The sequence below is a fragment of the Pleurodeles waltl genome, chromosome 11 (genome assembly GCF_031143425.1).
Source record: "Pleurodeles waltl isolate 20211129_DDA chromosome 11, aPleWal1.hap1.20221129, whole genome shotgun sequence".
In the NCBI taxonomy this organism is placed as follows: Eukaryota; Metazoa; Chordata; class Amphibia; order Caudata; family Salamandridae; genus Pleurodeles; species Pleurodeles waltl.
In genome coordinates this window covers 474027372-474048601 of record NC_090450.1, presented here as the reverse complement: position 1 = coordinate 474048601, position 21230 = coordinate 474027372, and the positions used below count along the sequence as shown (strand labels likewise).

Sequence of the window (21230 nt, the reverse complement as noted above, 5' to 3'; positions counted from 1 at the left end):
TGAACAATTTGCAAAATGTGTGCATTAGATAGAGGATGTTCAAAAGGACGCCTGAAAAAAGGAAGATGAACTTAGGAGAACAATGTCTGCACCTAAGCTAAAATCAGACGAAAGACACAAAAGGAAAGTGTGTGTGTTTAAAAGAAGAAACAATGGAACGAGATTCCAGTGGGAAATAGCAATTGTGAGCATGTGTTTGAATTGTTTGGAGGGTCATGGCAAATTTTGAAATAAGATGATCCTACAGTACCTGGAGTGTACGTTATATGTGGAGAGAATGCATATGTTGGGTACCTGCTTACTAGGATGATATTTGTTATTTAGGCTATTTTGTCTTTCACTAATGTATTTTTAAATAATTCTGTGGAACCCTTAAAAGGAAACCTGCCATGGATGAGACACTTGCGACCATTAAATCAAGTAATTCTTCAGAAATCTCTAAACCACAATGGCCTGGGCGCTGACATTTTTAATCCATTATAATGAGGAACTTCTGTAAGGATAAATTCTCTAACTATAGCCTATTCTCTGAATAGGTTGATAAAACCTGCTAAAAATCTATTGGTATTTGAGTCATATCATTGTATGTTATGTTTCTTGAACTTGGTGCATGGCAAAACTACTCACTCCTGAAGGGGTGTTTCATCCAATCAGAATAGCCAGTTCTTCAAACGTTTTTTAAACCCACCGAAATCTAAGCAGGATTGAATATAAAAAGGAAGCTTGTTCCAATGATGAAGGGAAAGGTAAGAAAAACTGACCACCATGTTTCGAAGTGCAAATACGGCTGGGACATAACATCTATTTGTCCTTTTATCTAAGGTTTTCTGCTAGGACAGTAATGAGTGAGTTTCTCCCATAAGTAGTGTTGGACTTTTGGCCATACGCATGGTCATCCCTAGTCTTTTTGCCTCCTTCCTCCTGGTTTTTCTGACCTTTCGCTGTTGGCTCTAGGACTCTGAGCACTTTATCACTGCTGACCAGTGTTAAAGTGCAGGTGCTCTCCCATCTAAAGTTGGTATGATTGGCTTATACCTGATTGGCATATTTAATTTACCTATAAGTCCCTTGTACAGTGGTATCTCTATACCCAGGGCCTGTAAATTAAACACTACTAGTGGGCCTGCAGCGCTGCTTGCGCCACCCACTGAAGTAGACTTTCAAACCTGTCTCAGGCCTGCTAGCGCAGGGCCTGTGTGCGCAGTTTTCTGCCACAGGGACCTGGCATCTAAATTTACTTGCCAGGCCCAGGACTCCCCTTTTACTACATGTAAGTCACCCCTAAAGTACGCCCTGTGGGCAGGGTGCCATGTATGTAGAAAGGCAGGACATGTGCCATATTGCATGGCCTGTCCTGGTAGTGACAAACAGCCTAACTTGGTGTCTCACTGCTGTGAGTGCTGCCTTCTCATAGGATTGCATTAGAAATGCCCTGCCTTATGTGTAGGGGTATTGTCTGATTTATGAGGGCTAGCGTAGGCGTGTTTGGTATGGTTGTGATGGTGATAATAAATACTGCTTACTGGTGGGGGTGTATTTTTTATTACTATCACAGAAATGCCACTTCTAGAAAGTGCGCATTTATCTGTGCTTATGATTCTGGTGTTTTGCAGCTTGACTCCAATCCACGTCTGGGCAGAGTGACAGTTGGGGCTTTGTGCATACTTTTCAGACAGCCTGTACACAGGGAGGGTGGAGGTGTCACTGAGGTGCATCTACATACTGAATAGTCTTCCTGGGCTGAGAGAAGGGAGAGGCGGGGCACACCTACATTTGTAAAGGCTGTGCCCTGGCCTCACACAATAGGGTCGTTAACCCCCCACTGATGTTTGGAGCCTGTGCTGAAAGGAGAGAGGGGGCACTCCCAGAACCAGTTGTAACTGGCTGGAACCTCCTCTCCCTACCACTGTAAAACACTGTAAGAACTGACTATAAGTACAGGGGAATTTTCCCCACAATTTGAACATTCTTGGAACTTGAAACTGGACACAGAACGCTGATGAATGGACTCACCAGGAAACCGCCATGGACTGCTGCTGCTGTGCTGACCTGTGACCTGCCTGGTCACTAGGAGGAACTGCCACCATCTGCATCCTTTGTGCTGGCCTGTAGCTGGGCCCACCAGCCCTGTACCTTTTCCTTGATTATTGTTCCCAGGGGCAGGGTGCTGTGGCCCCTGACCCCTGCACCGATCTCCTACAGCATTGCCTTAGCGCTTAGGAAAAGCGCTCTTTCTTAAAGCTGCTGCAGAGGATCACCGCCGCAGCCCGGGCGTCAGATTTGGCCTTAACGCTGTGCAGAGCGCTTTATTTTGAGCCCAGATCACCGCCGCAGCCCAGGCTGCATAATTTTCCTAAAGCGCTGTGAAAAGCGCTTCGTTGGGAATCACCGCCACAGCCCAGGCTGCATAATTTTCCTAAGCGCTGTGAAAAGCGATTCGTTGATGAAAATCACCGCCGCAGCCCGGGGAAGTAAATTCTGTGAAGCGCGAGGTCCGCGCTCAGCACTGTGCCCCCAGGGCACGAAGGAAACCTCCGTTTTATTATAAGGAGCAAGCGTGCTCCTGTTGGTGCCCCCGGGGCGAGGACTGCTTTTGGGAGTCCCCCCGGGGCACCGGAAGGCCCTGCCTTGGGCCGGAATGCCATAGGGAAGGCGAGGGGAGACGAGGACGCCTCTCCCTCGCCTGAGGAAGCCTCGGAAGGCTTCGGTTGTTGTCCGTGGGGCGGGAGGAGAGGAGGACACCTCTCCCCCGCCTGAAGAAGCCTCGGAAGGCTTTGGTTGCCTGGGGAATGGGCAGCAGCCTCATCGGAGGCTCGCTGCACCCCCAGACCCCTCGGGGCCCCTGCGAGGGCCAGCCTTGACACAAAGGGGTCTCCCCTCCTGAAAGGGCCGACAGAGGCCCCGGGAGACCCCAGGAGTTAGCGGGTCCCCAGAGGGGCCCGTGTTTCACTCAGGAGGGGGTGCGAGGCGCCCCCCTCCCCCTTCAAAGGTTTCCCTGACCTGGGCCCCCCTCGGGAGGGCCGGTGGAGGCCTAGGGGGGCCCCCAGTGTTGACGGCCCTCAGAGGGGCCCGTTTTTCATCTAGAGGAGGTGCGTGCCGCCCTCCCCTAACCCCAAGAGATCAGGGAGGCCCCCGTTTTGCGCAGAGGAGCGCCGGGGGCCCCATTATTCGTATTAGGCACTGGAGGTGCCTCTACCATCTACCAGGTACTTTTAAATGGACCAATAGGATCATAATTGAAGTTCTTGTTACAGACTTTTCTAATTGTGATATATTACCTGCCTGTACTATGATGATTTTACATATGTGTGCACATGTTCCTTTTATGGGCATGACTTGCTAATATGTTTCCCTCACTTGCCATAGGTTTTCTAATGTTCCTACTATGGGCGTTTTATGATATCCTTATGACAAGTGTTCTAATGTAATTACGTGTTTCCTGACTACTGCTTATGTTGCAGAATACTGAGTAACCTGTGTGTTATGTGTGACTACTGCTAGTTTGCAGAGTAACTAATGTGTAACGTTCTGACAACTGCTAAGGTAGCAGGATAGTACTGTTATGTGATGTTGGTCTAATAATTACGTTGTGTACAATACAGTGTATTTTTATATAATCTGGTGTTGTGTTTCCTTGGTGGTGGGGATATTGCGTCACATGTATGTGTGTGTTGTGCAAACGCTTTACGCATTGCCTCCGGGTTAAGCCTGACTGCTCGTGCCAAGCTACCAAGGGGGTGAGCAGGGGTTATCTTGGACGTGTAACTCCCTTGCCCTGACTAGAGTGGGTAAGTTCTGCCTGGCTGAGGTGCATACCCTAGCCAACCAGAAACCCCATTTCTAACATTGGAAGTCAGCGGTGAGGATAGGACTTGCGCTTGCACAATACCATTGTGACTCATTATTTCACTACAAGGATTGCGTTTAGACCATCACATGTTTGGCTTCTCTTAACTTTCTCTCTTTGGTCATTTTTCCTGTTTTCAGTTCTCACGCTTGGGTATTGTGGTTGTCACAGTTGAGTTATTTGTACCTTTTCAAGATGGGGCTTACCTTTGATTTAGAGGACCTGCCGTTTTACACGCAGGAGGAATTAGAGGGGTTCTGTAGAGAGAGAGGGCTGCCTGTAGAAGGGGACCTCAGGAGATCTCTGAATTTCTTTGAAAGGTTTGTGACATTTACCCAGGGAGGGAGTGTGCTTAGGGGGTACCCAGAGGATCCTGAGTGTAGCGAGGGTTCCCAATGGGAGGGCTCCCAGACCTCATCCCTAGAGAGTGGTAGAGAGACTGATCAGGAGGGTGAGAATGACCGGTTGGGGACGCCAGTTGACAGGGAAGGCCCCAGTGATAGGGAGTCCCTTGCTGGGTCCAGTGTAAGAAGCAGGGCTACCTCTCATTCCTTGACGCCTGATGAGCTAAGAGATAGGCGGGAAGAGAGGGACCTGAAGTTGCAGTTAGCGCGCCTAGCTGTTGAGGAGAGAAGGGCTGAGGTAGAGAAGGCCTTAGTACAGGAGAGAATGGCAGAGGCAGAGAGGGCCTTTGCCAGAGAAAGACTCGCTCTAGAGCGCAGTCTGAAGGTTCTGGACTCACCAGCGCTGCAGGTGGAGTCCAGTGGTGGCAGCAATGTACAGTGCTGTAGCAAAGATGTTCCTCACATACCCATAGATCTGGTACCTAGGTTCCAAGAGGGGGGTGACATACGTCAGTGGTTAAAGGAATATGAGAGGGCTCTGGTAGAGCGCAGGATCCCTGAGAAGGATTGGGGAACTGGCCTAGGGAGTTTTATTCCTGAGGAGGGGAGGGATGCCCTACTGACTCTAGAAGAGAGTGACAGGGAGGGGTACTCCGCTGTGAAGAACGCACTGATTGTGAAGTATGGTTTTTCCCCTGAGGAATACAGAAAAAGGTTTAGGGGTGGTAAGAAACTGTCCCACCAGTCTTGGGAGGAGTTTGTGGAGGATTGCTGCATTGCACTAGATGGATGGGTGAAGGGTAGCACAGTAAACAATTTTGAAGGGCTGTTTAATCTGATTCTCAGAGAGCACCTGTTTCGTTGTTGTTTTTCAGAGTTACGCCAACACTTGTCAGTGTGTGAGCTCTCTGACTCCAGGGAGCTTGCAAAGGAGGCAGACTTCTGGTTGCGTACCAGAGGGTCTGGTGTGACATTAGGGGGTGTTCCTAATGAGAGTGGTCTAGGTGTTTCCCAACAAGGTGTGGTGGGAAAGGAATGGAGTGTCCCAGGTAGGTCCCAGTGGACTGGGATGGGTGAGGGACCCCATGTCCCGTCTCTGAGGAGAGGGAATGGGGCTGGGCTGAGGCCCAAGGTGCCCAAGATACCGTCCCAGGCCCCTGAAGGTTCCATGAGTGAACGCCAGGAGGTGAGCCTAACCTGTGCCGTAGGGCCAGCTGTTCAGAAGGATCCCATTTTGTCATTAGGATTTAGGCGGGTGGCTGGTGATAGCGTTCCGCCGGTCCTGGTGTCTGGTAGTCTCGCTCTACAGCGGAGGAGGCGGAAATCCAGACATAGGGTTGAGAGGGGGCTGCGGGCCCCAGTGGAGAACCTGGAGGGTCAGGGGTCAGCTCTGAGTGCAGAGCCCCCCAGTAATGACCTTGGTGAGACCATTTCTGGGCTGGGGGGGATCCAGACTCTGTCAGATGGGCAGAGGTCAGGAGACCTGCGCCAGCCAGACTCTTGTGTGGCCCTTGGGGAAAGTGTTTCCCTTGTGGGGGGTAGGTGTGCCCCCCAGGAAGTCCTGGTGCGCCAGGCAATGATTCAACCGCAGGATGGTGACTCTGGGTTGGATGATCAGGTTCAGGGGGTAAACTCTGACCTGATGGGGAGTACGTGTGCTCCCAAGGAAGTCCTGGTGCGCCAGGCAGGGGTTCAACCGCAGGGTAGTGACTCTGGGTTGGATTGCCAGATTCAGGGGGTAAGCTCTGATCTGGTAGGGGGTAGGTGTGCTCCCAAGGAAGTCCTGGTTCACTGGGCAATGGTCCAGTCTAAGGGTGTCGTCCCTGGACTAGATAGACAGGTTCAGGGGGTAAACTCTGACCTGGTTGGGGGGGCGGTTAGTGTGCTCACCCCCCTGTGTGAAACTTCTGGTGGCTTCTCCCGAGGTGGGGAGACGCAGGACTCTGGAAGTGGGGTTCAGGGAGGGGGAAGCCCGCCCCGGACCCCGGTGCAACCCAAGGGTGTCGTCCCTGGGTTGGGTGGTCAGTCGCCAGGTAGTGAACCTGGGCTGGCGAGAAAGTTGGGCAGGGCTGCTGTACCCAGCACCCTGGCAAGTGTGGATTCTGGTGATACCCCTCCTAGGAGAGGAGGGCGGGATCCTAGAAGGAGGGGTAGAGGGAGGAGAGCCTCGCCTCTAGCCCCTGTAGAACCTATGGGTGCGGACCCTAGGTTGGTGGATCAGTGGCAGGGTAGAGCCCCTGAACTGATCGGAAATGGAGTGGAGACAGGTTGCTTTGCACCTGGGGCTACCGCCCCCCACTCTTTATGGTTTCAGAGACCAGAGGCTCCTAGATGGCCTGGGGCCTGGTTCTGGCCATTGGCAGCTAGAGAATCCCCGTGGGTTGGTCTAGGCTGCCTGGGACGCATTGACAGAGAGATCCCAGTGGAGTCAGGAAGGCGTAGAACTGGAACATGCCCCTGCTGTTGTGGGCCTGGGTCCTTGTTCTATCGCCCCAATCAGGAAAGTACATCAAGGTATTGATTGTTCTCCCCTGGATTTTGGCTGGTAGGGGGTTGTGTTGGACTTTTGGCCATACGCATGGTCATCCCTAGTCTTTTTGCCTCCTTCCTCCTGGTTTTTCTGACCTTTCGCTGTTGGCTCTAGGACTCTGAGCACTTTATCACTGCTGACCAGTGTTAAAGTGCAGGTGCTCTCCCATCTAAAGTTGGTATGATTGGCTTATACCTGATTGGCATATTTAATTTACCTATAAGTCCCTTGTACAGTGGTATCTCTATACCCAGGGCCTGTAAATTAAACACTACTAGTGGGCCTGCAGCGCTGCTTGCGCCACCCACTGAAGTAGACTTTCAAACCTGTCTCAGGCCTGCTAGCGCAGGGCCTGTGTGCGCAGTTTTCTGCCACAGGGACCTGGCATCTAAATTTACTTGCCAGGCCCAGGACTCCCCTTTTACTACATGTAAGTCACCCCTAAAGTACGCCCTGTGGGCAGGGTGCCATGTATGTAGAAAGGCAGGACATGTGCCATATTGCATGGCCTGTCCTGGTAGTGACAAACAGCCTAACTTGGTGTCTCACTGCTGTGAGTGCTGCCTTCTCATAGGATTGCATTAGAAATGCCCTGCCTTATGTGTAGGGGTATTGTCTGATTTATGAGGGCTAGCGTAGGCGTGTTTGGTATGGTTGTGATGGTGATAATAAATACTGCTTACTGGTGGGGGTGTATTTTTTATTACTATCACAGAAATGCCACTTCTAGAAAGTGCGCATTTATCTGTGCTTATGATTCTGGTGTTTTGCAGCTTGACTCCAATCCACGTCTGGGCAGAGTGACAGTTGGGGCTTTGTGCATACTTTTCAGACAGCCTGTACACAGGGAGGGTGGAGGTGTCACTGAGGTGCATCTACATACTGAATAGTCTTCCTGGGCTGAGAGAAGGGAGAGGCGGGGCACACCTACATTTGTAAAGGCTGTGCCCTGGCCTCACACAATAGGGTCGTTAACCCCCCACTGATGTTTGGAGCCTGTGCTGAAAGGAGAGAGGGGGCACTCCCAGAACCAGTTGTAACTGGCTGGAACCTCCTCTCCCTACCACTGTAAAACACTGTAAGAACTGACTATAAGTACAGGGGAATTTTCCCCACAATTTGAACATTCTTGGAACTTGAAACTGGACACAGAACGCTGATGAATGGACTCACCAGGAAACCGCCATGGACTGCTGCTGCTGTGCTGACCTGTGACCTGCCTGGTCACTAGGAGGAACTGCCACCATCTGCATCCTTTGTGCTGGCCTGTAGCTGGGCCCACCAGCCCTGTACCTTTTCCTTGATTATTGTTCCCAGGGGCAGGGTGCTGTGGCCCCTGACCCCTGCACCGATCTCCTACAGCATTGCCTTAGCGCTTAGGAAAAGCGCTCTTTCTTAAAGCTGCTGCAGAGGATCACCGCCGCAGCCCGGGCGTCAGATTTGGCCTTAACGCTGTGCAGAGCGCTTTATTTTGAGCCCAGATCACCGCCGCAGCCCAGGCTGCATAATTTTCCTAAAGCGCTGTGAAAAGCGCTTCGTTGGGAATCACCGCCACAGCCCAGGCTGCATAATTTTCCTAAGCGCTGTGAAAAGCGCTTCGTTGATGAAAATCACCGCCGCAGCCCGGGGAAGTAAATTCTGTGAAGCGCGAGGTCCGCGCTCAGCACTGTGCCCCCAGGGCACGAAGGAAACCTCAGTTTTATTATAAGGAGCAAGCGTGCTCCTGTTGGTGCCCCCGGGGCGAGGACTGCTTTTGGGAGTCCCCCCGGGGCACCGGAAGGCCCTGCCTTGGGCCGGAATGCCATAGGGAAGGCGAGGGGAGACGAGGACGCCTCTCCCTCGCCTGAGGAAGCCTCGGAAGGCTTCGGTTGTTGTCCGTGGGGCGGGAGGAGAGGAGGACACCTCTCCCCCGCCTGAAGAAGCCTCGGAAGGCTTTGGTTGCCTGGGGAATGGGCAGCAGCCTCATCGGAGGCTCGCTGCACCCCCAGACCCCTCGGGGCCCCTGCGAGGGCCAGCCTTGACACAAAGGGGTCTCCCCTCCTGAAAGGGCCGACAGAGGCCCCGGGAGACCCCAGGAGTTAGCGGGTCCCCAGAGGGGCCCGTGTTTCACTCAGGAGGGGGTGCGAGGCGCCCCCCTCCCCCTTCAAAGGTTTCCCTGACCTGGGCCCCCCTCGGGAGGGCCGGTGGAGGCCTAGGGGGGCCCCCAGTGTTGACGGCCCTCAGAGGGGCCCGTTTTTCATCTAGAGGAGGTGCGTGCCGCCCTCCCCTAACCCCAAGAGATCAGGGAGGCCCCCGTTTTGCGCAGAGGAGCGCCGGGGGCCCCATTATTCGTATTAGGCACTGGAGGTGCCTCTACCATCTACCAGGTACTTTTAAATGGACCAATAGGATCATAATTGAAGTTCTTGTTACAGACTTTTCTAATTGTGATATATTACCTGCCTGTACTATGATGATTTTACATATGTGTGCACATGTTCCTTTTATGGGCATGACTTGCTAATATGTTTCCCTCACTTGCCATAGGTTTTCTAATGTTCCTACTATGGGCGTTTTATGATATCCTTATGACAAGTGTTCTAATGTAATTACGTGTTTCCTGACTACTGCTTATGTTGCAGAATACTGAGTAACCTGTGTGTTATGTGTGACTACTGCTAGTTTGCAGAGTAACTAATGTGTAACGTTCTGACAACTGCTAAGGTAGCAGGATAGTACTGTTATGTGATGTTGGTCTAATAATTACGTTGTGTACAATACAGTGTATTTTTATATAATCTGGTGTTGTGTTTCCTTGGTGGTGGGGATATTGCGTCACATGTATGTGTGTGTTGTGCAAACGCTTTACGCATTGCCTCCGGGTTAAGCCTGACTGCTCGTGCCAAGCTACCAAGGGGGTGAGCAGGGGTTATCTTGGACGTGTAACTCCCTTGCCCTGACTAGAGTGGGTAAGTTCTGCCTGGCTGAGGTGCATACCCTAGCCAACCAGAAACCCCATTTCTAACAAGTAGGCTATTACACCTTGGTGTGATTTCCCCTATCTTTTTGCCGCCATCTGACCTCCTGTTTTTCAGACTCATTATTGGCTGGTGTTTAGGAATCTGTGCACTTCACCACTGCTGACCAGTGCTAAAGTGCAGGTGCTTTGTACTCCAAAAGATGGCAACACTGGCTTCTCCACAATTGGCATATTTAATTTAAGTCTCTAGTAAAGTGCACTATATGTGCCCAGGGCCTGTAAATTAAATACTACTAGTGGGCATGCAGCACTGATTGTGCCATCCACTACAGTAGCCTTTCAAAACTGTCTCCCATCTGCCACTGCAGAGCCTTTGTGTTTCAGTTTAAACTGCCATTTTGACCTGTCAAGCTATCCCCTTGCCAGACCCAAACTTTCTTTTTAATTACGTGTAAGCCACCCCAATGGAAGGCCCTAGTTACCCCCAAGGACAGGGTGCAGAGTATTTAAAAAGTTGGACATGCACTTTTTAATTTATCATGCCCAGTTAGTGAAAAACTCTTAAATGTGTTTTCACTATTGCAAGGTATAACCCTCTATAGCATTGGGATTACCCTAAAACCTCTTTTAAGTGTAATGTCCTATTGGGAAGAAATAGGGATGTGGAGTTCGGTGTCTCTGGAATCACAATTCAAAATCACAACTTATGGTGAAGTCCGATTTTAAATTGCAAGTGTGAAAATGCCACTTTTAGGAAGTTGGCATTTTCTTACCTTAAACCGTTCTGTGCCTTAGCCTGTCTCTGAATAAATATTTGGGTTGGGCTGCCTGACAGCTACATTTTGTGAATTCCCTCTAGACAACCACAAACACAGGACACTCAGCCGCATCTGCATTCATCTGCATGCTGATGGATCTTCCTGGGGAGAGGGAAGGGGAAGCTTGACACACTTCAATAAGTGGTGGCCTGACTCCACACAAAGGACTGATTACCCCACACAAATCACCTGGCTAACAGGACTAGGATGAAAATGGACCCTTGTGCACTTCAGGGAAACCCTTTAAAGTCTACTCTACATGGAAGGCCTTTTTGGGTATAGGTACTGAACCCTAAACCCCTGCCAATCAGTTAATGTTGGGATCCTGATGAGACTCAGTATCTAAGAGGAGGTACACTGCCAGGAGGGAATGCCACTTTGCCTTTGTTTTGCTGTGTGGCCTGCTACAAGCTGATCGTTGTGTTGCCAGGAGGGACTGCCACTTTGCACTGGGCTCTGCTGTGTTGGCCTGCTGCAGTTAGCCAGTGTTTCGCCAGATGCCCGGAATACATGGAATTAATCTGCCACACACCATTTCACCCTCCTCCCGTGGCACTAGAAACTGCATTTCCCCAGCATTCTTCTGACTTGAGTAGCTTCTACCAGCGGTGAATATGAACATGTCGGCATCTCCAACCAACAATGAAGCCATATTGGGATATGGCAAAAAACTGGTTTCATTCAATACGATTTTGAGCCAGTGTTACACCCTGCATTCAGATACAGGTGCCTCTTTTTTAAAAATCTGTAAAGAACGCTTTCATTGACCATGCTGCCAAAATAGGATAAGGCGGACAACATGATGAAGGACTTGCCTTTTCAACTCACTCTTTGGAATGGATATGAGCATCTCACTGCGTTGGGTGACATTAAAAAAGTGAGTGACACAAACCATTCACCAGAAACGCAATTAATTTTTTAGTATTTCACATATCATAAACTGAAATGCTAACATGTTCTCTTTATTATTTTTCAGGAATATAAGACAAGATACATGAGTACAGCTGAGCTTTTTAAAAAAAAGTATTTCATCACCATTGTTGGCACTTGCTGGGTTAAACACAAAAGATAGTTTCTTGAGTACTTAAAATATTTTGATGAATTGTAATTTTATATAAATTATTGCAATGTGCAGCATGACTGAATTTCATGATGTGTTTATTGGCATGCTGAATTCATGGCAATTGGAGATATCTTTACTTTTATTGTTTCTTTGTCCTTATCTACAAGCCTTAATGGATCAAACCCTGTGAGTGTTTGGTGAGAGAGCATCCCAAACAGAGCTTTGATGAAGGACCAGGGTAACAAATCATCTTCAAAAGAAGTTGCTTTGAGGGAGTTGTGTATGTCAGCAAGATCGGCACAGATGTAGGGCCATGAAGGCTTATTATTGCAAGATTATACAAGAAGTGTGGGCGTAGGAGATAAAGCAGGCTCAGTGTTCTCAAAGTGGTGTTATATTCTTTGCATTTTTTCAATGAAGACGAGGTTGACGACACTGCACTTTTCTCTGAGAGAGGAATAAGTGGGTCTGGCTGAGCATTGATGCAGTGCTCAACTGTCTAGAAAAGCATTCTGTTTCTCCTGCTGACTTCATTTATGGTGCTGGTACAATACTTTACTTTGGCTGATGTGATGAACTGTCAGGGTGCTGCACAGAAGGACTTTAGTATCATGAGGTCATTAGAAGACCAGTTTTTCTTACATTTTCTTTCCTGTCTGCGGATGGATCATGTATTGTCATGAAACTCTTGAGAGTAAAACAGTGCTAAAATCTCTGGCTTGAAGTTGCATTTTTTAACCGTGGTGTGGATTTTTACATAGATTTCCCAAAAAGTATTTAAGTTGTTTAGAAGGGCATTGACACTGCATGTGGAGCTGATAGGTTGAGAAACGAATTCAAGCATTAGTGTCTATTGAGAAGTCTTAGAAGAATCTAAGGGTTGAGTCTTCTCTTTTGGATTCACCTCAGTTTGTTCGTAGGATGCTCAGCAGGAAGACAGAGATGGTGAAGTGGTTGGTTTAGTCCAGTAAGAGATGGTGAAGTGGTTGGTCTAGTCCAGGAGTATGGGTGACTTACAATGGATTGTTGATGATGTTGAGGAGACAAAGCTGAGGATGTAGCATTTGGTGTGTGTTGGTTGTATCACATGGTGTACGACGTCGCGTCTGTCAAAGAGGCTGAAGGGGATGTCTTTTTTATTTGAGTTTGTGTTGTCTAGAAGTTCGAATTCACTCAAGAAGGTGGTGCGGGCATGTAGATGGACATGGTGCTGAGGAGATCTGAGAATTCATTAATTAAGTCCTTGTTCTGCCCTGGAAGCCTGTAGATGATGGAAGCTGATGTTGTGAGTTGCAGAGAGTGGGAAATGGCATATCAGCTGCTCCATGGAGTTGAGTGTAACTTGTCTGCTTAGGATGCAGGAGGACTTATGGATGGCAACAACCTCCTCTCTTCTTATGTGCACGGTCCACATAATGAATACTGTAGCAATGGGAAGAAGGACATCTAGGATGGATGAGTATGTGAGGGTGAACCATGTTTCTTTGATGAAGGGGGGTCAAGCTGGATAGGTGATGAGGTCCGCAATGCCGGATGCGTGGCGTACTACTGAGCAACCATGAATGAGCATGAGCTGAACTGTTTGAGGTTGTCTGGTAGTTAGTGGGATGTATACGAGGTTGGGCCTATGAATGCTATGTGACTGTTTAGGTTGTCTACATCTGGGTGTGATTGTGGGGTCCAGCCGAAGGCCCTACCTGACTCAAAGGGGCAATGACCTTGTCTGTATTCTTTCTTAGCTGTTGATGCCTCAGTGATAGAACACCCTGAAGAGTAGACTGAAGGAGTGAAAAGGCAGGAATTGATGCCACTACTTTTAAAAATGGTTTTGGTGGGAAACCAGTGATGTCACGTCTGGTGCAGATAGATGATGGAAACAAAGTTCTCTTGCCTGGTTTGCTTTCTTAAAGATGGTTTTGGCAAGAACCCAGTGATGTCACTTCCTGTTTAGAATGATGATGAGAAATGCAGTGATGTCACTTCCTGTGGAGATGGATGATGAGAAATAAAGTCCTCTTGCCTGTATTCTTCTTTTAAATATATGTTTTGTGGTAAGCCAGTGATGTCACTACCACAATAGGTCTAACCCATATTTTGAATTCCTGACTAAACTATTAAAGAAAAAGTCAGCTGCAGTGAGAAAAACTAAACAAAAATACTATTGATTTCTGCATTGAGAGCATCTATGAAATAAAGAACTAAATGTGATTTGCTTCAGTGTACTTTTCAGGTGCAAAACAGTCTCACAACTAGTGAATGCAAAAAAGGAAGAAGGATAAACTAAACAGCCAACAGTATAACAGGAGAGCAGTACTGTTCTAGGCACAGCCATATTCCATTCTATACTTTAAGGAATTGGTAACAATATGTCAATAGACAGCTGTGCTGCCAAGCCAGACTTCAAAACCAAGAAGCAGATAAATATATATATTTAGATCTGGGGCAAATCTTAGCATAGTACAAACTAATAATGTAATGGAAATCAATTTGATGGAGGAAATGCAGTGGCAAATGAGGATTTGGAGCACACTGATATTCAAACTAATCAACTCTGATGCTAATCTCAGATGTCAAACTACATGGTGCCAAAGTGTGTCACAAACTACTGGTATGTTCACTTGGTCTCCTGGTGAAGGGCCAATATCATGCAGTGGGAGACCATGTGAGGTGGGAACCGTGCACAGAATGGGTTTCCAGCTCTTACATGAAGGCTGTGCACAGCTGAAGTCCATCCAGGTTTTGCAACCTCCACAAGACATCACCAGCAGCCTTAGATGCTTTTGTTTTTTGGGGTGTGTAAAGTGGCTCTCGGGCAGTGCTCCCCAAAGCCCCTACTTCCCTTGAAGACCTTGCCTCCTCAGAAGGCCCCTCCTGAATTGTGAGAGCAATGGGCTCAAAGCTATTTCCCCTCTCCAGACCACCCAGAACTAAGAATCCAAATTCTCCTTGTTGTAACAATTAGCAAAAGAAACTACATCTAAACTCTCCATGAAACTACAATTTACCTTTTGTGCCTCCATCTTTTCAGGAATACTGTTCAGCAAGAATCGAAAGTACTCCTCCACGTCTTGCTGTTTACCTGGAAAAATATGCAAAAATTTGAGAGTACATAGATAGGAAGAATTTATGGAAGCAATAGATCCTAATGCTACGTCAGTCAAATGTTTCAAAGTCTGTAATTTGTCCAGAGTAAAAGTAGTTTTCCTTCCAATCTTCACAAGAAGTGACTTTAGTCATGACAAGCGTAAACTGATATTAGGAAAAAGGTGTGAGAAAACAGGGCTGATTGCAGAGGGCCCCCTATCGTTTTTCCCCCATTTTTCACTTTTTGCTGGTGTTTTCCTGACTCTGATGATGCCCTGGGTAGTCCTAATTATAATTGGCTATGTCAACCTACCTATAAGTCCCTATCTAGTATATGGTAGGGCATGTATGTTTAGGGACCCCAGCATAGGTGGTTCACCCATAAGTGCACTGCTGAGGTGCCCAGTGTCATTATAAAGGCAGGCCTGCCTTGCTGTCTGCTTTAAAACTAAAGTTATATGCAAATTCGAGTTTGGAATTAAAAGTAGTTCCAAAGTCTTAAACTATCTTATTTTCACATATAAGTAACCCCTAAGGTGTGCCCTATGAGCCCATAGGGCTGGGTGCCAAGTAACTATAAGCAGGGCCCTTATAAAAATAGTTTTATAAGCCCTGGTGAGGTATAACAGCCAAATTTGTTTTTCCCTCATTGTAGTGAATGCCCTCCATAGCTCAGAATGGGGAGGCTATATTTTAATTCATAAAAGTCCCCTTAAGTGTCAGATACATCAGGAATGGTATCAAATTAATTGTTATAATAAATCTCACACCTTACAATTGTTGGATTTAATATAACCTGTTCAGTTCGAGAGTTTTAAACTCTACCTAAAAAGTTGCCATCTTTAACCCTATAGTGGTCTGCTGATTGGCCAGCTGCTGACAGCCTGGCCGGGCTGCCTTGATGAAGTGTGAAGTAGCCTGGGCTGAACACAAAGGGATGTGCCTGGGGGAGGAGAACTCACCTCAGCAGATGGAGAAGCAGGAAGGAGGAGTGCTGTCAAACTGGTCTTCAAAGGCAGGGAAGGACATTTGGAGCAACCCAGCACCTCCCTCACATCTTGCAAACCCCGACAATTAGTTGCCCCCCTGATTAGATTGGGAGAGGGGTGTGTTTAAGATTTTTAGCCACCCAGGGGTGAGCTCAGCCAGATGTTACCTCCAAAAATCAGTTTCAGCTATGATGGATTTTTGAAGAATGTTGCTCCCTGGGACTGATTTTTCGCACACTTCCCATGAAGTGGTCATCACAGGGGGAAGGACCCTGCATCTGCTTGGAAAACCAGGAGGCCCCTGTTTTTCTCACAGAGTAGGGCTAAAACGGGTAGAGCTGCACCCACACCATAGATCCCTACCAGATCCCTACAAGGAAGAACATCAGGAGAAGAAGGACTGCTCTGCTGGACCCCTGACCTGCACCTGGACATTGCTCTATGAAGGACTGCACCAGCTGCACACTTGGGCTCCACCACAACAAGGACTTTGCCTGGCTTCAACCGGTTCAAGGAGGGACTCCCTATTTGCTACAGGTACAAAGGAGCTGCCCAGAATCCCCTGCATCAAGTCCTGCAAGTAGAGCCCAGCTGACCAGCGTCCTGTGGCCATTTGAGGATTCTGGCCAGGTGCATTCTGGGAATTGTAGTCTCAACTCCCAAGGAGCAACTCAGAGCTTCTGGAACCTTGGATCAAGTTGTGGATACTTCAAAGACCCAAAAAGTGCCTGTGGAAGAAGATCCAGAGGTTTGGAGACGTTTGGAACAACTCTGTAAGTTGAAGAGGTGCATTGTCGGAGTTGTAGTCCCAGACCCCAAGCAGCAAACCAGAGCCTTTAAACCCTTGGCGGTGCTGTGGACCACTTTCCTGAATCAAGAAACACTTCTGAAAGTAAGTGTGACAGTGTTACCTCGTACGTGACATTGTCCCTTTCCAGTGTGACCTTTTTTAACCCTTTGAGCGGTAGTTGCTTCTATGCATTCTTTAAATATTCATACCTCCGGTTGGTTTCCCTTATCCGATTTTAGGTATTTTGGTGTAATTTTAAAGATAAACATATAATCTATTTTTATAAATTAGTGTCGGACTTTTATTATGTTTTGTGTTTTACGTATTTACTGTTTTGTGATTTGTCTTGTCGATTGTTGCCAAGCTACAAAGGGTTGAGCTGGGTTTAATTTATTGAGACCAAACTGGACCTAAGTGGGGGTTAATGGCCTATTGCTAAGTGTAGGTACTTACCTGCCCTTACCAATAATCCATTTTGCAACAAAAGGTACTAGCAAAGCCAGTAGGGTTGTCTTTGGCAAACTCCTGCGATGGTCACATTGTTTATTACAAGCATATACCACAAGAACACTGCTGTCATATGGTTGAAATATAAATATTAAATTAAAAAAATAGCAGTCTCAATTAATTTTAATAGAACAGTATGGGCCTTATTCAAATTTAGGCCGAGTGGGAATACTGTGTGGCCAGACACATTTCTGGCCATTATCCCCACACATAAATACAGTTATTAAAAATAACTGTTCAGATTCAGTTGTCCAAACACATTTCCACACTCAATTCCCAATTCCAAAGGGATTCATCTTTCCATTTACGATCTACCTTAAACTGATGATGATCTGGAGTGTGAGGACAGGTGGGAGACAGAGGTTTAAGTGTTGGATGGGTAGGGTAGCAGTGGAGAGGTAGGGCAGTAGTGGAGAGGTGAAGAAGTAGACCAGCAGAGGGGAGCATTGCATGATCCTCCCGTACAGCAATAGGGTGGTCAGGCAGGGTCTGAGGGCCAGATGTAGGTACGTTGGGTTTTGCGACTCGCAATTTGCGAGTCGCAAAACCGTATGCACAATATTGTCCCTGACACTGTATGCGACTCGCAAGGGGTTCGCAAAAGCCCACCCCATGAATATTCATGAGGTGGGTGCAATTTGCGACCCCCTTGAGACTCGCGGCACTCAAAGGGATGGTGGCCTGCTGGAGACAGCAGACCCCTATGTCTGTGACTGCTTTTAAATAAAGCAGGTTTTTTTGTAATGCAGCCCATTTTCCTTAAAGAAAAACAAGATGCATTACAAAAATTTTAAAAATGAAATGTTTTCGTTTCATGCCATTCACAACGGGGAAGGGGTCCCGTGGGGACCCTTTCCCTTTTGCGAATGGGTTAGAACCCATTTGAAATGGGTGCTAACTGCGATTGGTTTGCGAACGCGTTCGTGGTCACAAAGCAATCCTGCATTGCACTGCGACTCGCAATTAGGAAGGGGACACCCCTTCCAAATTGCAACTCGCAAACCCATTTTGCGATTCGGTAACCAGGTTTCCGAATCGCAAAACGGATTTTGTGCATTGCAAACTGCTTCCTACATCTGGCCCTTTGTCTGGTCTGCTTTTGCAGATGAAGCTTCAATCGATTTTAGCTAACAGATTTCCCAGCCAATAAAACTGAATGCAGTGTTTCTGCCCATAAAAGCTAGATGTTGTAAAATTTAGGAACGCTATTTTTAAGACTAGTGTGGTATTTTGCAAGCTGACCTCTGTACTGATAGATTGGTTCACAAAATACTGAACCATAGTAGGTCACAACTGGAATTACCTAATGAATATTAATGAGGCAGGTTGTAAATTGAGACACACTACAATTTGCTGTCATTACAGGGATGGTGGTGTGATAGGATCAGCAGACCATTATGCATGCGACTGCTTTTAGATAAAGCAATTCTTTAAGGAAAACGGTATGGCTTAAAAAGAAAAGTTTCTTATTTTTACTTTAAGTAGAGGCTGTGGTCTCAGGGAACACTGCCTGTCCTTAAGGAAACATAAACAAAGGGTCCCAAAGAGATCTCTTCCCCATCGTGTAGGAGTTACCAACTCTGTTGAGGAGTTGGTAAAATATCAGTTTTTGTGACTGGATTTCAGTCGCCAAAGATTGATCCTTAGCATACTGATTCTGGTTTGGGAGGGAGCACCTAAAACATGACCCTTCCAAGTAAGAATCAGAATCAATTTCTAAATGCATTTAGTGATTCGGAAACACTTTTCTAAATCGCTAAATGCATTTAGTACATAAGAAAAAGCGTTTTAACATTTGCAAATCCTCTGATTAACAGATTCAGAGGCTTTGCGAACACGAAATCCCTACTAAAACCCTTTACAGATTTAGTCCTTAGTCATTTAAAACTGGGCGGAGCAGTATTTTGCAGGCATAAAAACCCATTTTAGTTTTAATGCACATCACAGAAAAATATGATTTTTATATGTGCAGAGAAAAGGTACTATTGGTTTTGACTGAACTTATATGAAACAGTGGTTCTCTACCTGTGGTCTGGGGACCCCGGGGAGGGGCGGGGGTGTGGCTTCTTAGATAAGTAAATAGCCTCCCTTCACTTCTTGGATACTGTTTTTGCTGGTTTTAGGACTCTGCGCACGTTACCACTGCTAACCAGTGCTAAAGTGCATATGCTCTCTCCCTTAAAACATGGTGACATTGGTTTATACCCAATTGCCTTATTTAATCTACTTGTAAGTCCCCAGTAAAGTGCACTACATGTGCTCAGGGCCTGTAGATTAAATGCTACTAGTGGGCCTGCAGCGCTGATTGTGCCACCAACATAAGTAGCCCCTTAACCATGCCTCAGGCCTGCCATTGCAAGGCCTGTGTGTGCAGTTTCACTGCCAATTCAACTTGGCATTTAAAAGTACTTGCCAAGCCTTAAGCTCCCCTTTTTCTGCATATAAGTCATCCCCAAGGTAGGCCCTAGGTAACCCCTAGAGCAGGGTGCTATGTAGATAAAAGGCAGGACATAGACCTGTGTAGTTTATATGTTGTGGTAGTGTAGAACTCCTAAATTCGTTTTACACTGCTGTGAGCCCTGCTCCTTTCATATGTTAACATTAGGGTTACCCTCATTTACTGTTTGAGTGGTAGATTCTGATCTCAAAGGAGTAACAAGGTCATATTTAGTATGGCCAGAATGGTAATACAAAATCCTGTGGACTGGTGAAGTTGGAGTTAATATTACTAGTTTAGATAAGCCACTTTTAGAAAGTGAGCATTTCTATGCACATAAATCCTTCTGTGTCTTACAATCCACTTCTGGCTAGGTTACTTGACAGCTCTCTTGTGCATTTCACTCAGACAACCCCAAACACAGGATGCTCAGTCACACCTGCACACATCTGCATACTGAATGGGTCTTCCTGGGCTGGGAGGGTGGAGGGTCTGACACTTACATTTGAAAGGACAGTTGCCTGCCCTCACACAATGGACTGCCAAACCCCTACTGGGACACTGGCAGGCAGGGTGGAACTGAAAGGGGACCTTGTGAACTTCAGGGCCTCTGACCCTGCCAACTCAGACACTTCTGGACAAGCTACCTCTGGTGAAGAAACTCTGAACCAGAACCTGCAACCTGCCAAGAGGAACTGCCTGGCTGCCCAAAGGACTCACCTGACTGATTTTTTGCAAAGGACTGCTGACCTGCTGCCTTGCTGCCCTCTGGCTCTGCTGAGAAGTGCTCTCTAAGGGCTTGGATAGAGCTTAACTCCTGTTCCTTGAAGCCTCAGGGCCAACAAGACTTCATCCTGCAAAGAACTCCTCGTGCTGCAAATATTTGACGCACAGCCTGCATCGCAGTGAGAAAATCACTGCACGCTGAACCGGAATTATGCAGCTTGGCTCCCTGTGAGGAACTGACGCTGCGCCAGCGTTGCGACTGGAACTTTGATGCACGGCTCATTGGATCGCCGCATAACCATGCCGGAACGACGCAGACTGACTTCCTGCAAAAAGAATCGACGCAATGCCTGCCATGTGGCAGAAATTTCCCCGCATTGCCCACCGGATCGACGCAGCTCCTGTGACTTTGTCCTGCACGCCCAAGATTTTGCTGCATCGTCCCCGGGGCATCCAAATACACCGCAACCCTAAGAGGATCCAAGTCTTCGTGCCAGAAATCGACGCAAGGCCCTGACTGCGTGGAAAAATATCTATGCATAGTCTGTGTGCGCCCAGAGAACCCGATGCCTATCCTCACCCATTTTCCAAGCATCTCCTCCTCTGCAGCCCCCTACGGATAATTTAGATACAACCCAGTTACTTTGTGCTTGAAAGAGACACTTGTTGCTTTTTAAAGACTAAAGTCTCTTTTTTATCATTCTCTACAGTGATATTTCAATGTATACTTATCAAATCTTGATCGTTTTGCCCTGCACTTAACCAGATAAATATTCTATATTCTTCTAAACACTGTGTGGTGTATTTTTGTGGTGTTATACTGTGTTATTGTATGATTTATTGTACAAATACTTTACACATTGCCTTCTAAATTAAGCCTGACTGCTCAGTGTCAAGCTACCAGAGGATGGGCACAGGAAAATTTGGATTGTGTGCGACTTACCCTGACTAGAGTGAGGGTCCTTGCTTGGATAGGGCTGCCAACCAAAGAGCCCATTTTTAACACTAGCCTTGAAAGACTAGGAGGACTTGAGTTCCTTGGTGAGAGGGTGACATTTTGTACATACCGCTTTGGTGGGTCTCAGTTATTTTGAAGAGCCCGTCTTGTAGTGCTGAAGAACCTAATCAGTCAAGGG

At 47.4% G+C, this 21230-nt stretch overlaps 1 protein-coding gene across 5 annotated transcripts in view; it reads right to left on the bottom strand.

Moving 5' to 3' along the window:
• LOC138265788 (ubiquitin carboxyl-terminal hydrolase 50-like) overlaps nt 1-21230 on the bottom strand; it is a 384629-nt gene that overhangs the window by 201087 nt on the left and 162312 nt on the right. For all 5 annotated transcript variants that reach the window (XM_069213817.1, XM_069213818.1, XM_069213819.1 and 2 more), the window contains one exon: nt 14567-14640. In XM_069213817.1, the coding sequence (XP_069069918.1) occupies nt 14567-14640 (74 nt within the window). The remainder of the gene's footprint in view (nt 1-14566; nt 14641-21230) is intronic.